The 13627-nt window shown below is 35.5% G+C and overlaps 1 protein-coding gene across 2 annotated transcripts in view; it reads left to right on the plus strand.

Annotated features, from left to right (window-relative positions):
• The window catches only part of DNAH8 (dynein axonemal heavy chain 8), a 272139-nt gene that overhangs the window by 64653 nt on the left and 193859 nt on the right, over window positions 1-13627 (plus strand). Inside the window, exons 20-22 of one of the 2 annotated variants that reach the window (XM_063096081.1) lie at window positions 603-724; window positions 7835-7907; window positions 9267-9456. In XM_063096081.1, the coding sequence (XP_062952151.1) occupies window positions 603-724; window positions 7835-7907; window positions 9267-9456 (385 nt within the window). The remainder of the gene's footprint in view (window positions 1-602; window positions 725-7834; window positions 7908-9266; window positions 9457-13627) is intronic. The other variant, XM_063096082.1, reaches the window with a different exon arrangement.

Raw genomic sequence — 13627 nt, forward strand, 5'->3', positions numbered from 1 at the left:
CAGAGCCTGGTGCCCGATATGGGACTCACTGTGCAAGCAAAACGTGGGGCCCAATCCCTGCCTGCCAGGCTCAATCCCTGTTCTGTGCTCAACCAATAAGCTTGGCTGTCCCTCCTCCCGAGGGAAGGAAGGGCATGGAGAGAGGGTCAAACCATGGTCCCAGGGGGTGCAAGTTTCATCCTATATATTTGGATATTGTACATTTTAAAATATATTTATTCACCAATCTGAGCTTCTTGAGGATGGAGACTAATTCATCCTCTTGCATCCATACTCCTAAGCATTGAGAAATGCACCACACTTAAAGTGTTTCAGTTTTGTTGGGCGAATTATTGCGTTTTGGCTTTTGAGTAAGTCCTTCTGGTTTGCTATGGTGTTTGTGTAAACACGCGCTTCATATATTGTGAGTTGCCTAACGAACACAAACAAACCAGACAAGTAATTTAGGATTGAATTTATTTCTACAGTATCATTAAAATTACACAGTTTATTATTTTTTACCATTTACATGTCACTTCTAATATTGTGTCATTGCTTTGGGGATGTTAGAGCATTTTTTTTTTTTTTTTGAGTTCCAAATTTAAAATGATTTCTTGTTACAGGAATGTAAAGAGGTCTATGCTTTTTTCTCTCATCAATTGCTAGACAGTCTTCAAAAAGCAACACGGTTATCTTTGGATACAATGAAAAGAAGAATATTTGTTGTGAGGCAAGTTGCAAATATGTTAAATATGTCTGGAAATATTACCTATCATAATGTAATGCTAATAGCACCTTTTATTTTTATTAATTTATTAATTTTTTAAAATTATAAAATTTCATATATGGAATTTATAGGAAGACTGTAAAACATTTGTGTAATACTGCAAGAGCAGTGATCAAATGAACAACCATGTTCCTAGCACCCAGGCCAAGATAAAGAAGGCTGCCAGTCCCCTTCTGGTCCTCTCCCTGCTCATCCAAATATAACCACTATCCTGAACTTAGCGTTTATCATTGTCTTGGTTTTCCTTACGGTTTACTACCTATTTGTATCTCTAATCAATGTATCACTTAATTTTACCTGTATTTGAACTGTGCTCGGTATTATATTTTTGAGATTCACCTATGTCGATATAGTTTATTTTCACTTCTGTATAATTGGAGTATACACAATCTGTTTATCCATTCTACTGGTGATGGTCATTTGGGTTGTTTCCAGTTTGGGCAGTTAGGAATAAAGCCTCTGTGAGTATTCTTGTACCTGTCTCCTGCTGCACCTTCTAAGAGTAGATTTGCTGAGTCCTCGTTTATGTGCATGCCTCTTTTAGCGTGAGAGACCTCATTGCTCCTCATGATTGAAAACAGCATTATTCAATTAAAGAATTCTTGCCAACGTATGGGGTGTGAAATGGTATCTTATTGGGATTTAAATGCTCATTTTTCCAGTTACTGATGAGATTGAGTATATTTTCATATGGTTAAGTGCCATTTGTCCTTTCTGTTCCTTAAAATTTGTGTTCTTTTTTTTGTTCATTTTTCTATTGAATTGGATTAATTTGTAAATATTCTCAGTATATTACTTTGTTGATAATAATATAGCAACTATCTCTCAGTTGTCTTATCTTTTCATTTTCTTTATTAATTTTCACTATCCTTTGCTAACTTTTAAAAATATTCAAATTAACCAATCTTTTGTTTAAAATATCCAAATTTATGTTTTTCTTAGTGATTTGTTATTTTTATGTCTTTTAAAAGAAACCCTTCCCTACTTCATAATGTCTTCTAAAAGTTTTATAGTTTTACATTTTACATTTATGGACTTAATTCACATGGTATTGATTTTTATGCTTAGTGTGAGGTAGGGGACCAGTATATATATATTTTTCCATTTGGTTAATTAGTTGACCAAGCAAAAGTTGCTGAAAAATCACCTTTTTTGGGGTGGTGGTATTTAAGTTGCATTGAATCCATAGATTAATTTGGAGAGAATTAGCATTCTTACAAATAGTAAGTATTCCATTCAGAATTATTTATCACCTCTGCATTTATGTAAGTCTTCTTTAATATATCTCAGTGAAGTTTTATAATTCTCTGTGTAAAGAAGGTCTTGCACATTTTTGTTAGTTTTAGTCCCAAGCTATTCATAGCTGATTTTTTACTTTAATTGCACTGTTAAAATCTTCCAGTGGGATTGTGGACTTGTCAAATTTTCCTTCTCTTTTGGTCAGTTCGTGTTTTATGTATGTTAAGTCTATGTTGTTAAGTGCATACAGGTCATACTACTTATACACGCTTAAGAACAATGTTTTTTCATTTTTATTTGGTGAACCTCTTTATCTATATTAATCCTGATTCCTCAAATGCTTTTTAGTCTGTCATTAATTTTGCTTTCTCAGGTTTTTTTTTTGGTATATCTTTTTCAATCCCTTCACTTAAGCCTTTCTATGTAGTTTTTGGTTTTACCTCTTAAAAGTATAATATACCTGATTTTTAAATTGAATCTAATTATCCCTCTCAAAAGACTTTATAATCTGTTTACACTTATTGTGGTTTTTTTTCTTTCTTGATCATAATGACTTTATTTTTTAACAACTTTATTGAGGTATGCTTGACATACAATAAACTGCACATATTTTAAGTGTGCAATTTGTTATGACGTACGTGTACACCCATAAGACCATCACCACAATCAAGATGATTAAGGTATCACCACCACTGAAAGTTTCCTATTGCCCCTTTGTAATTGTCTCTCCCATCCCTCCCCACTCCCTGATTATTAGATGTTTGTGACATTTTATTAAAATGAAAAAAGCTCAGTCTTTGGGCTCAGACTGACTTGGCTTTTTTTAAATTTTTGGCTTTTTTGTTATTATTTGGCATTTTTGTTATCCAGCAAGGTTGGACACATGGGTTCCTTAGGGCAGAGCTCTGTATGTTTTGTTCATTATTGTATCCCCAGCAACTGGTAGAATACAGGAAAACAGGAGATGTTCAATAAATATTTGTTAAAGGAAAGAATAACCCTTTTCTTCCTTTCCTCCTGTTGCAGCATTACTTCAGTTTTTTTCTCTGACTGCTATGGTGATCAGTGCCAAGACAGGAGAGAAATCTGGGGCTGGAATGGTTGAGAAAGTTACACAGAGGAAGAAAATTGCTCTGATGCGCTAATGATAAAAAGAGTTTGTTGAGGAAGGCATAGCTAAGGGCTTGAGCACAGGCCAAGTCTGGGAAAGATGAGAAAGTAAGGAATGGATTAGAAGCAATGTAGTAACTAACATGATTGACAGGTGACAGGATTAGACCCTCGAGAGTTGCAGGAAGTTGGAGCCTTCAGTTTTGGAGGCTGGGAAGTCCACAGTCCAGGGAACACATGTGGTGAGAGCCTTGTTGGTGGCTTTATAGCAGTGCAAGGTATCACATGGCACAATGGCAGAAGCAGAGAGAGCCATTTATCATGATTTTTGATATAGTTGCCCTTAATTTATGATGTTTTATTTTGTATTATCTTCTTATTGTCTTTTATCTTTGATTCATTTCATTATCAGATGTCTTTGGGATGGATAATTTTCACTTTTTATTCTCATTCATGTACTTCAATTCTTTAAGTGATTACCCTTAAATTTAGAATGCACATATTTTGTTCTAGTTTTAAAAAGAGTGCTGCTATCTATAGTTTTGTATTTTCTAGCCTTATTTCAAATTACAAGGGCCTTGGAAGGCTTTACTTGCTGAACTCTACCTATCTTATTATTGTATCATTTCTGCCTTTTGAGTTTAGCAATTTCTTTATTTTTCTTTTCTTTCTTTCTTTTTTTTTTGGAAGATAGCCTTCATTGATCTCTTTGAACATTCTCTTTTTTTGCCCGTATAATTTGTCTATTTTACAAATACATGAATAATATTAATTTACAATGGGTTATGTAACAGTTTTAAATACTGCATAAACATCAAGGCATTTAATTCTAACATAGTAGTACCTACTTCATAAGGTTACTTTTTTTAGTTTTCTCCATAAAACAAGCCTTAATACATTTAAAAAGACTAAGATCATAGAAAATATGTTCTCTGACCACAATAACAGAAAGAAATTTAGAAAATTCACAAATGTGTGGAAATTAAACAACACTCTCCTAAATAAATAGTGGGTAAAAAGAAAAATCACAGGGAAATTAGAGAATACTTTGAGATAAAAATCAAAGTACAGCATATCAAAATTTATAGGATGCAGGGCTTATGCAGTGCTTAGAGGAAAGTTTATACTTGTAAACACCTATATTAGAAATAAGAAAAATCTCAAATCAGTAATCGAAACTTCTACTTTAAGAAAATAGAAAAAGAAAAGCAAACTAAAACAGAAGCAAATGTTAAGTAGGGAATAACAAAGATTATAACAGAAATATGTGAAGGAGGGAATTGAAAAACAATAGAGAAAATCAACAAATCTTTTTTAAAAAGATCAACAAAATTTACAAATCTTTATCGAGACTGACCAAGAAAAAAAGAGAGAAGACCAAAATTACTAAAATCAGAAATAAAGTAGGGGCATTATTACATTGTCATTATGGTTTTTTTGTGGTAAGATCAAGTTTCTTTCCTTTCTCATTTGCATTTTTGTTCTACCAGTGGGTTTGCTACTTTGTTGTGTATTCATGGTAGCAGTTACCATTTTTCAGATTCCAGATGCAGGATTTCTTTGAGGATTTCTCCTAGGGCTGGTCATATCATGGTGAATTCCTGCAGGTTTTGTTTGTCTGGAAAATACACTATTTCCCCCTCCTTTCTGAAGGATAGCCTTTCTGGGTACAGTTATCTTGGCTGGTAGTTTTTTTCTTTTAGTATTTTGAATGTATCATCTCATTTTCTTCTGGCCTGTAGAGTTTCTGTTGAGAAGTCTGCTGTTAGTCTGATCGGGGCTCCCTTTTAGATGACTCGATGCTTTTCTCTTGCTTCTTTTAAGATTCTCTGTCTTTGAGCTTTGCCAGTTTTACTACAATGTGTCTTGGAGAGGAGCTTTTTGGGTTGAATCTGTTTGGGGATCTTTGAGCCTCCTGGACTGAAGGTACATGTCTTTTCCTATATCTGAGTTTTCCATTATTATTCTATTAAATAGGTTATCCATGCCTTTTCCTTTCTCCTTCCCTTCTGGAACACCCATGAATTAAATGTTTGTGGGCTTAAGGTTGTTATCTCTCTTAGATTTATTCATTAAAAAAAAATTTCTTTCCTCTTTTTTGTCCTGTAGTGGGGAACCTGAGCATTTTCTGATTGTTAAACCTGTCCCCTTCCACTGGAGAAACTGTTTTAGAAATTTTATGCTTGGCTGTCTTAATTGGGAACTTTACCTTATGTAACCTAGCTTGCTTCCTGCACCCATGCAAATTAGGCTCCAGAACTGACCAATGAGCTATGTCTCACAGCCAACCAATCCAGACTGATGGACTTGCATCCCTCATTTGCACAAGAGGACCTAAATGAGAACTTGGGTGGGAAGTTTTTGGCTATATAAGGCAGGCCTTTTCCCTCATTCAAGGAGACACGAGCCTAATGCTTGTGCTCTCCTTGCTTGCAAGCAATGAAGTGCTGTAAAATCATAAAGAGCTGTAACACTAAAAAGAGCTGTCAACTATTAAAAGAGCTATAAAACCAACATTGGTCTTGGATTTCTCTGTGCGAGCACCTCACAACAGTCCATCTGGGTTATTTCGAAAAGACTGTCTTCAAGATCAGAAATTCTTTCTTCTGCTTGTTTGAGCCTGCTGCTTAAGCTCTTGGTTGTGTTTTTTTATTTTGTTGAATGAATCTTTCATGTCCATGAGTTCTGCTACATTCTTTTTTAAGGTATTAATCTCTTTGTAAATTTCCTCCTTCATATCCTGGATTTTTTTCTCATTTCATTATGTTGTCTAAATCTTCTATCTCAGTGAGTTTCCTTAAGATTGTTGCTTGGAATTCCTTTTCAGTCATTTCAAGGGTTTCTTGCTCTATAGTGTCTGGTATTTGAGAATTACTGTATTCTTTTGGTGGTTCATATTTTCTTGGATTTTTGTATTTCTGGTACCTCTACATTGATGTCTGGTCATCTGGCAGAGCAGTTGCTTCTGTTACTTTGGAGTAAGCTTTGAGGAGAGAGACATCTTCTTTTTCTGGTCTCCTATGGTTAATCTCCTTGTGTCAATGCAATCAAATGTCTGGTGGGATGCCTGCATGGTGGCTGTGGCTACTGCTGTGGTGGCAAGCTGCTTTTGTAGCAGCTATAGCTGTGGCAGTGGCTGTGGTGGGCCGCCTGTGCAGAAGTGGTGTTTTCAGCATGCTCCTTGCCTGCTTCCGGGTGGTGGGTGCTGCCCTTGGCTCCTGCCTAGGACCCTGGGTGTGCTCCTTGCCTTAACAACTTGTAGTTGTTTTGATGTTTATAGGATTTCTTCTTTATTCATAAAATTCACATCTTGTATGTTTAGATGTAGATTTTTTTCCCCCCCATTAATCCTGTTGGGTACACAGAGAATCTTTTCCAGATGAAAAAAACAAGACTGTCCTTGAGATTAAAGGAGTGCTATGCTTTAATTTATCATATTTATGTTGACTCATGTGATGGGTCTAGGTGGTAAAACATCTCTGAGCTGAGTGACCTTCTGTAAATTGCTTAAACTCTCCCTGCCTTGGTCTCCTCATCTGCAAAGTGGAAATGACAATCACAGGATCTGCCTCACAGAGTTAATGTGAAGATGAAATGTGTTAATTCATGGAAAGTACTTGGAAAGTGCCTGGCATACATTATTAGCATTGAATAAATGTTACTTGTTTTTTCTTCATCCTTCCTCTTACCTTTTCTTTAAGCAATTTCTATCTCTTTGTATTTTGCATCTGAAAATTTGGAGAATACCTTAAGCTGATGCTCTCGTTTTCCAAACAAGTCTGACTAATCTCGCGTGTTGTTCATTGCTTCTATTAGTTGAACTGTTTGTTTATACTTTATGAAACTCTTGTTCTCAGATTGCACCCTTTGTATTACAGTCTATACTTGTGTTATTGCTGCATCTCGAAGTGCTCAGGGAGACTTTGAATTAGAGGGTTTTTGTTTGTTTGCTTGTTTGCTTTTAGTTCAATGATTTCTTTACATTAATATGTTTATCTGGAACCATTGGACCTGTGTGCTAGAGATTGGGTCCCATTTTTGAACTGTGTTGTCTTTACGTTCCTTGTAATCCCCCCCTCCACCTTGCTGTCTGCTTGTACTTATAAGTGGAGATGCAGCTTTTCAGTAATGACAGCATTTCTTGCCTTCCCAGAGAAAAAGACAATGGAAAGTTTGCATTTATTACAGTTTTGTCTGGGATGGGGATGGAGGTCAAGGCAGAGGGAGATAGCCAAGCTAATTTGCAGTTCTGTTTGTGTCGTTATTGAAGTCGTGCGTCTGTATTCTGTTCTTCTGCCTGTTCATAAGTAATATTGTTTAAAAAAGCAATTTTGGAAGGCTTTGACCAGAAACCTCCTGTTAAATCTTGTAAGAAAGTATGTATTAAAAAGTGTATGAAGGTATATGCTTTTCGTTGGCAATCTCATCCTGCATCTGAACAAAGAATGACTTTAGTGAATGTTGTTATACGGCTATTACTGAGAGAGAGCACAACTTTAAAGTACTAGGAAATATATATGAAACTAATATTTTACTTCCAAGAATATTAAGTCATGGTATTTTCTTAGTTCTCTGCAATTTATGTATAAGAAACATTATCTTTGTGTAATTGGTATGGTAAAAATGGTCTTAATTTTTAGGATTGAAACTTGTAGTGTAACAAGCCATTTATGAGAATTTAGGTTAAGATTCATCAGGTAAATGTCCATCTTATTGCAGCCATGGACGAAAGCGGTCAGATGAGATTGTTTCCTTTATAAAAACTGAAGTACATCTTGCAATTCCTAATGTGGTAAGTATTATTAAATACAATGCTATTTTGATAACGATTTAAGAAGTATAATACTGGAACTAAACTGTCACTTAGAGTAGTGTCTTGATCTGTATTAGTCCATTTCTGTTGCTCATTATAGAATACCTGAAACTGGGTAATTTATAGTAAAATAGAATTTATTTCTTACAGTTTGGAGACTGGGAAGTCCAAAGTCCAGGGAACACATCTGAATGGTGGTGACTCTCCACAGTAATGCAGGGTGTCACATGGCAAGAATGGATGAGCAAGAGAGAGCTAACCTGCTCACTAGCTCTCCTTATAAAGCCATCAAAACCATGCCTGTTACCACCCACTAAAACATCAACTTATTACTCCATTAATGGGTCAATCCATTCACTAGGGCATGGTCCTCACAAGCTAATCACATCTTAAAGGCCTCACCTTTCAATTACTATAAAAGGATTTCCCACCCTCAACACTATTACAGTGGGGATTAATACATGAACCTTTGGGGGACACAATTCAACCCATAGTAATGCTATGTATTTTGTCACTTCGCCTCAGTATTTAACAAAAATCAAAATGTTATCACTTATATCTGTTATTAAAAAATTACTTTTGCCTAGCTCATGGTGTGCTGAAGGCTGGTGTAAGAGTTGAGTAAGCATCTGTTCTGACATCAATTTGCAAATACCCTACAAATTGCCTTGCTTTTTCTTACCTTAGACATTAAATTATCTAAGTAAAATCATCAGAAGTCCAAATCCTTACCCCTAATTCAGGACTGTGAGGCAGCCCACTAAGGATGGCAGAATAGAAAGAAAGGAGGCTGTGTCCTGAGCATTGTGAATCTCTAGGTCTTCCCATGGCACTTATCTCTACAACCACCCCAGCTGCTTATTGTCATTGGAACTGCAAGCCGCAAAGGATAGCCGAGGTGCATTCTGTGATGGGCCAAAGGATAGGACCAGGCAGGAGCACCCTGTGACTCATCTAACACCACATTTTCATGGACTGACCTCCTGAAGCATAGTTTCTTAGCTTATTGGGCATAGTTCAAAGAACTGAGGTCAGAATCTTGGGGTAGCTTCTTCATTTAGTTTGCTCCATGGACATCCAACACATAATCTACAATTCTCCACTATATCCAGCCACCCTCACAGGTAAAGAGTGACAAGTATTAAGTTTAACCATTTTTGCTTGTAGGAATTGATAGTAAGTCTGCAGCCCAGCCTCCTCTAACATCTGTCTCCTCCAAGCAGGCTTCCACTGGGCCAGCTGAGGATTTCCACACTCAGTGGGGAATAGTGTGGCAAGAATTGGAGAGATGGATTTTATGTGCTGGCAGTATTGTGCACTTGTTTCTTCTCTCCACAGGTAATGGTTCCTAGTTTGGATGACATTCAACAAGCCATTAACCGTATGATCCAGTTAACTCTGGAGGTGAGCAGAGGAGTGGCTCACTGGGGACAACAGCAGATCCGTTCCATCAAGACTGTCATTTCCAGCCCCACCACGACAGACCTGACCCACCCAAGCACAGGAAAGCAGCTGAAGAAGGAAGAGAGTAAGAATGTGAAAACAAGTCTCAGATGGATAGAGCTTTAGAATCATAACATTTAGTAAACGGTCTTTCTGATTCTTCCTGGTTTAATAGCATACAAAATTTTTAAAGTCATTTTTGTAGCTTTTTTGTTAAATTTTGCATTATAAAAACTAGTTTTCTCCATCTTTCATCATAAACATAACATACAGACATTTCTTTTCGGTTTTTGATAGTGAGTTAATAAGGATTTTTTTCACTGTTCTACTACAGTAATCTTGAATTAAAAGTTTAAAATAAGGCTTTACTTTCAGCATTGTATTTGGTTGGATAAGCTTAGTTTTGTAGAACATGGTGCTTAGAAGACCTGAGTCATGTGTTCCTTGTGCTTAAAGTATACATAAGTTAGTCCCTTAAGTAATTATGGGTGTGAAATGAAAGTGACCTAAAATTTCATGGACATTTTTGGACACTTTCTTGAGTAGAAAGCCAAACTGTTTTCTTCTAAAATTATACTGTCTCTGCTGGTAATCAGGGAAATAAAAATTAAAAATAATAAGATACCATGTTAGCTACATGATCAGGTGACACAGATCCCTATGCCACCTTTCTGTGCTGCACCAATATTGCTTTTTCTCAGCTGACATCTATGGTCTGTCTCATGGGTGTTCCTTATAACCAGCTAATAGAGGATGAAAAATCTCAGGCCTGGTCTATATGAGTTGGCTCAATATGTTGGTGTCAGGTGAAAATGCTGACATTGCACTATTGCACTACAGTCCGCTCAGGAGTGGCCCTACAGGACAGTAAGATTGGGAATTCCCCCCAGTGGGCAGAGCTTCAAGCAGTATAGCTTTTTTAAGGATGGAGAAATGGCCTGAAGCAAAGATATACATGGACTCTTGAGCAGTGACAAATGCTAGACTGGTTGTTCAAGACCAATAAGGAACAATATTGGAAAATCAGAGGCAAGGAGCTCTAGGGGCAAAGCATGTAGATGGATCTATGTATATACATAAAATATGTAGAAAATAAATATTAGTTCCATTCTTTTTTCAGAGAAGTTAATTAATTTGCCCAAAGTCACAAACCTAATGACAGAGCTGGGAATGAATCCAGATAAGAAGACTGGAATCCAATTTTTAGACTTTTAGTCTAATATTTGTCATTATTCTTTATTCTTTCACTAGTTCATTCCATATATCTCTCTATTATTGTAGCAGCCTAAATGTAAAACTAAAAGCCATCAGGTGCAAAAATCTTTGGACTTATCAATATAAGAATTCTATTCTCTGCCAGATTTATCAACTAAGTATAATGGTAGAATAAAGATATTTTCAGACATGCAATGTCTTAAAAAATTTATCCTTAATGTACCCTTTTATACAAAGTTATTGAAAGTTGTACTCTTCCAAAATGAGAAAGCAAAGCAAGGGAAAAAAGGAAGACATGGGATATTAGAAACAGGAATAAGGGGCCGGCCCGTGGCTCACTCGGGAGAGTGCGGTGCTGACAACACCAAGTCAAGGGTTAAGATCCCCTTACCGGTCATCTTTAAAAAAAAAAAAAAAAAAAAAAGAAGCAGGAATAAAACACAGCAGGGAGGTGAAGGGAATTCCCAGGTGCATGATGAAGGGTGATTACACAATGAGAATTATATTCTAAGCATAGAGGACAACCACTGTGACTCAAGAGGCAGATGAATTTTGGCTGCCCTCACCAAATGCCTGATGCCATTTTACTGTCTTGTAACTTGAAGACAGAATGCCTGGGTAAACCTGGTCCGTATTCTTGTCAGTACTTTCTCGCTTTCACCATGTGCTGATGAAGTTGCTGTTCTGCCCTCATTGCCCTGGGTCAGCTAAGGAAACTCATTCATTCTTCAGAAATATTCTGCTCTGACCCATTAATAAGAACTGGAGGCAGGTAATTGTGACATAAGAAAATACAAATTAGCCCACTGTCCTGGCCATATTCTTGCTGGATATATATTACTTGGCTCATAGACACAGCCTCGTCAGGTGCCCTGGTTGTGATGAGATCTGTATTTTCTAGAACTCATTCATGATCCTATCCCATGGCTTCCCCACTAAGAGCTTTTGTAAACTTCTTGGAAAGCTGAAGCCAGACTAGTCTCAGAGACTCTGTTTAGCTTCTTTTTTTTAAGGAGACTTCATCTAATGTAGACAATTAATGTTCTTTCCTTCACAGCTTGAGTTTTTGCTTATTAGGCAGTACTAAAAAATTAAACAATATATTGTTTTGGGGGTAAGTGCATTGGTTCATCTTCAAGTTTACCTTCAAAGAAAATTCAGGATAGTGGTTACCTCTGGGAGTAAGAGAGGGGAACGTGATTGACTAGAGGCCTAGAGAGAACTAATATATTGTTAGCATTCTATTCATTTTTAAAAATTGTTTTAATTTTTAAAATTGTAACATAGTTGATTGTACATATCTGTGGGGTACAGAGTTGAATATCAATACTCATGTGCAATATGTGATGCTCAAATCAGAATAATTATTATATTCAATAATATACACTGTCATTGCTATTCGTGGCCCTTTACCAATTCCACCCTCCGCCTTCCCTTCCTGCTTCTAGTAACCTAAGTTCTCCTTTTGAAAGTTCAATGTATTATTGTGAATGTTTTACATTTCTTTCTTTCTCTCTCTCTCTCTCTTTCTTTCTTTTATTTATACATTTACTATTTTAGCTCCCACTTATGAGTGAGAACATATGGTATTTCTCTTTCTGTGCTTGGCTTATTTTATTTAATAGGTGGTGTTCTATTCTTCATCTGTGTGGTGAGTATATTGGGATCCATTTTTTCTTCTTTAATATATATTTTATATGCTTTTTATTCTTTAACAATGTATTTTATATATGCTTCTGTGAGTATGATATATTTCACTCACCCACACATATATATATAAACACACTCTCTTGGCAAACTAGCAATATGAAGGATTTTATGATAATGTTGTCTGTAAAAAAAAACTTAGAAGTATTTCATTCCCAGTAAAATGAAGAATAAATAAAGAAGTCTGCTATCATCACTTTTATTCAATATTTTACTGGCACTTTTCACTATGAAATAAGACAAGAAAATATGAGGATAAGAATTGGAGAAGAAGACTAAGATTGTCCTTATTTAAAGACCATACATAGAAAATCCAAGAAATCTAGAAATGACTATTAGAACTAATAAGTTCAGCAATGTCTTGTATAAATGACCAACATACAGAAATAAAGAATATTTCTATAATTACCAGTAATTCAATTAAAATGTAATAGAAAAAATAGATTTTTCAATAGCTACAAAACCATAAGGTACTTAGCAAAGAAATGTAAAAGAAATTTTGCATAGCTTTTTTGGAAAAAATGATTAATACTGAATGACATTCAATATTAAAGACAGGAATAAATTCATATCATGAAGAAGTCAATTCTTTGGTAAATCTGCAAATTCAATACAATTCCAGAGAAATCACAATAGAATTTTTTCTGTTAATTGTCAGCTTGATTTGCAAATTTGATTGTAAAATTATGTGGAAGTACAAAGAGCTAAAAATAGCCAAGAATTAATGCAATCCCTATCAAAAAAAGTCCCAGAAGCCTTTTTTTTTTGGCAGAAATTGACAAGCTGATCCTAAAATTTGAGTAGGGAATAGGAGAATTCAAAGACCTATAATAGACAAAAAATCTTGAAAATGAACAAAGTAGGAGACTTACACTACTTGATTTCAAAACAATATGCAGCTATATTTATCAAAACTGTGTGGCGTTGGCCTGAGGATAGACGTATAAACCAATGAGTCTGAATAGACAATTCAGAAATAGGCTCTTAAATTTTGAGTCATTTGATTTTCTGCAACGATATCTAGTCATTTTAATGGGGGAACAGATCATCTTTTCAACAAATAATGCTGGAACAATTAGATATACTTGTTTAAAAAAATGAAGTTGGACCGTTACCTGACACCATACACACAATTTAACTCAATATGAATTGTAGAAGAGCTAAAACTATAAAAATTTAAAAGAAAACATGGGAATTTTTTTGTGTGTGTGATTTTGGGTCAGGCAAATATTTCTTAGATATAACAGCAAAAGCATGATCCACAAAAAAAAAAAAAAAAAAAATTGTATGTTGAACATCAGATTAAAATCTTGTGCTCTTCAAAAGACACCATT

The sequence above is a fragment of the Cynocephalus volans genome, chromosome 5, assembly GCF_027409185.1.
Source record: "Cynocephalus volans isolate mCynVol1 chromosome 5, mCynVol1.pri, whole genome shotgun sequence".
In the NCBI taxonomy this organism is placed as follows: domain Eukaryota; kingdom Metazoa; phylum Chordata; class Mammalia; order Dermoptera; family Cynocephalidae; genus Cynocephalus; species Cynocephalus volans.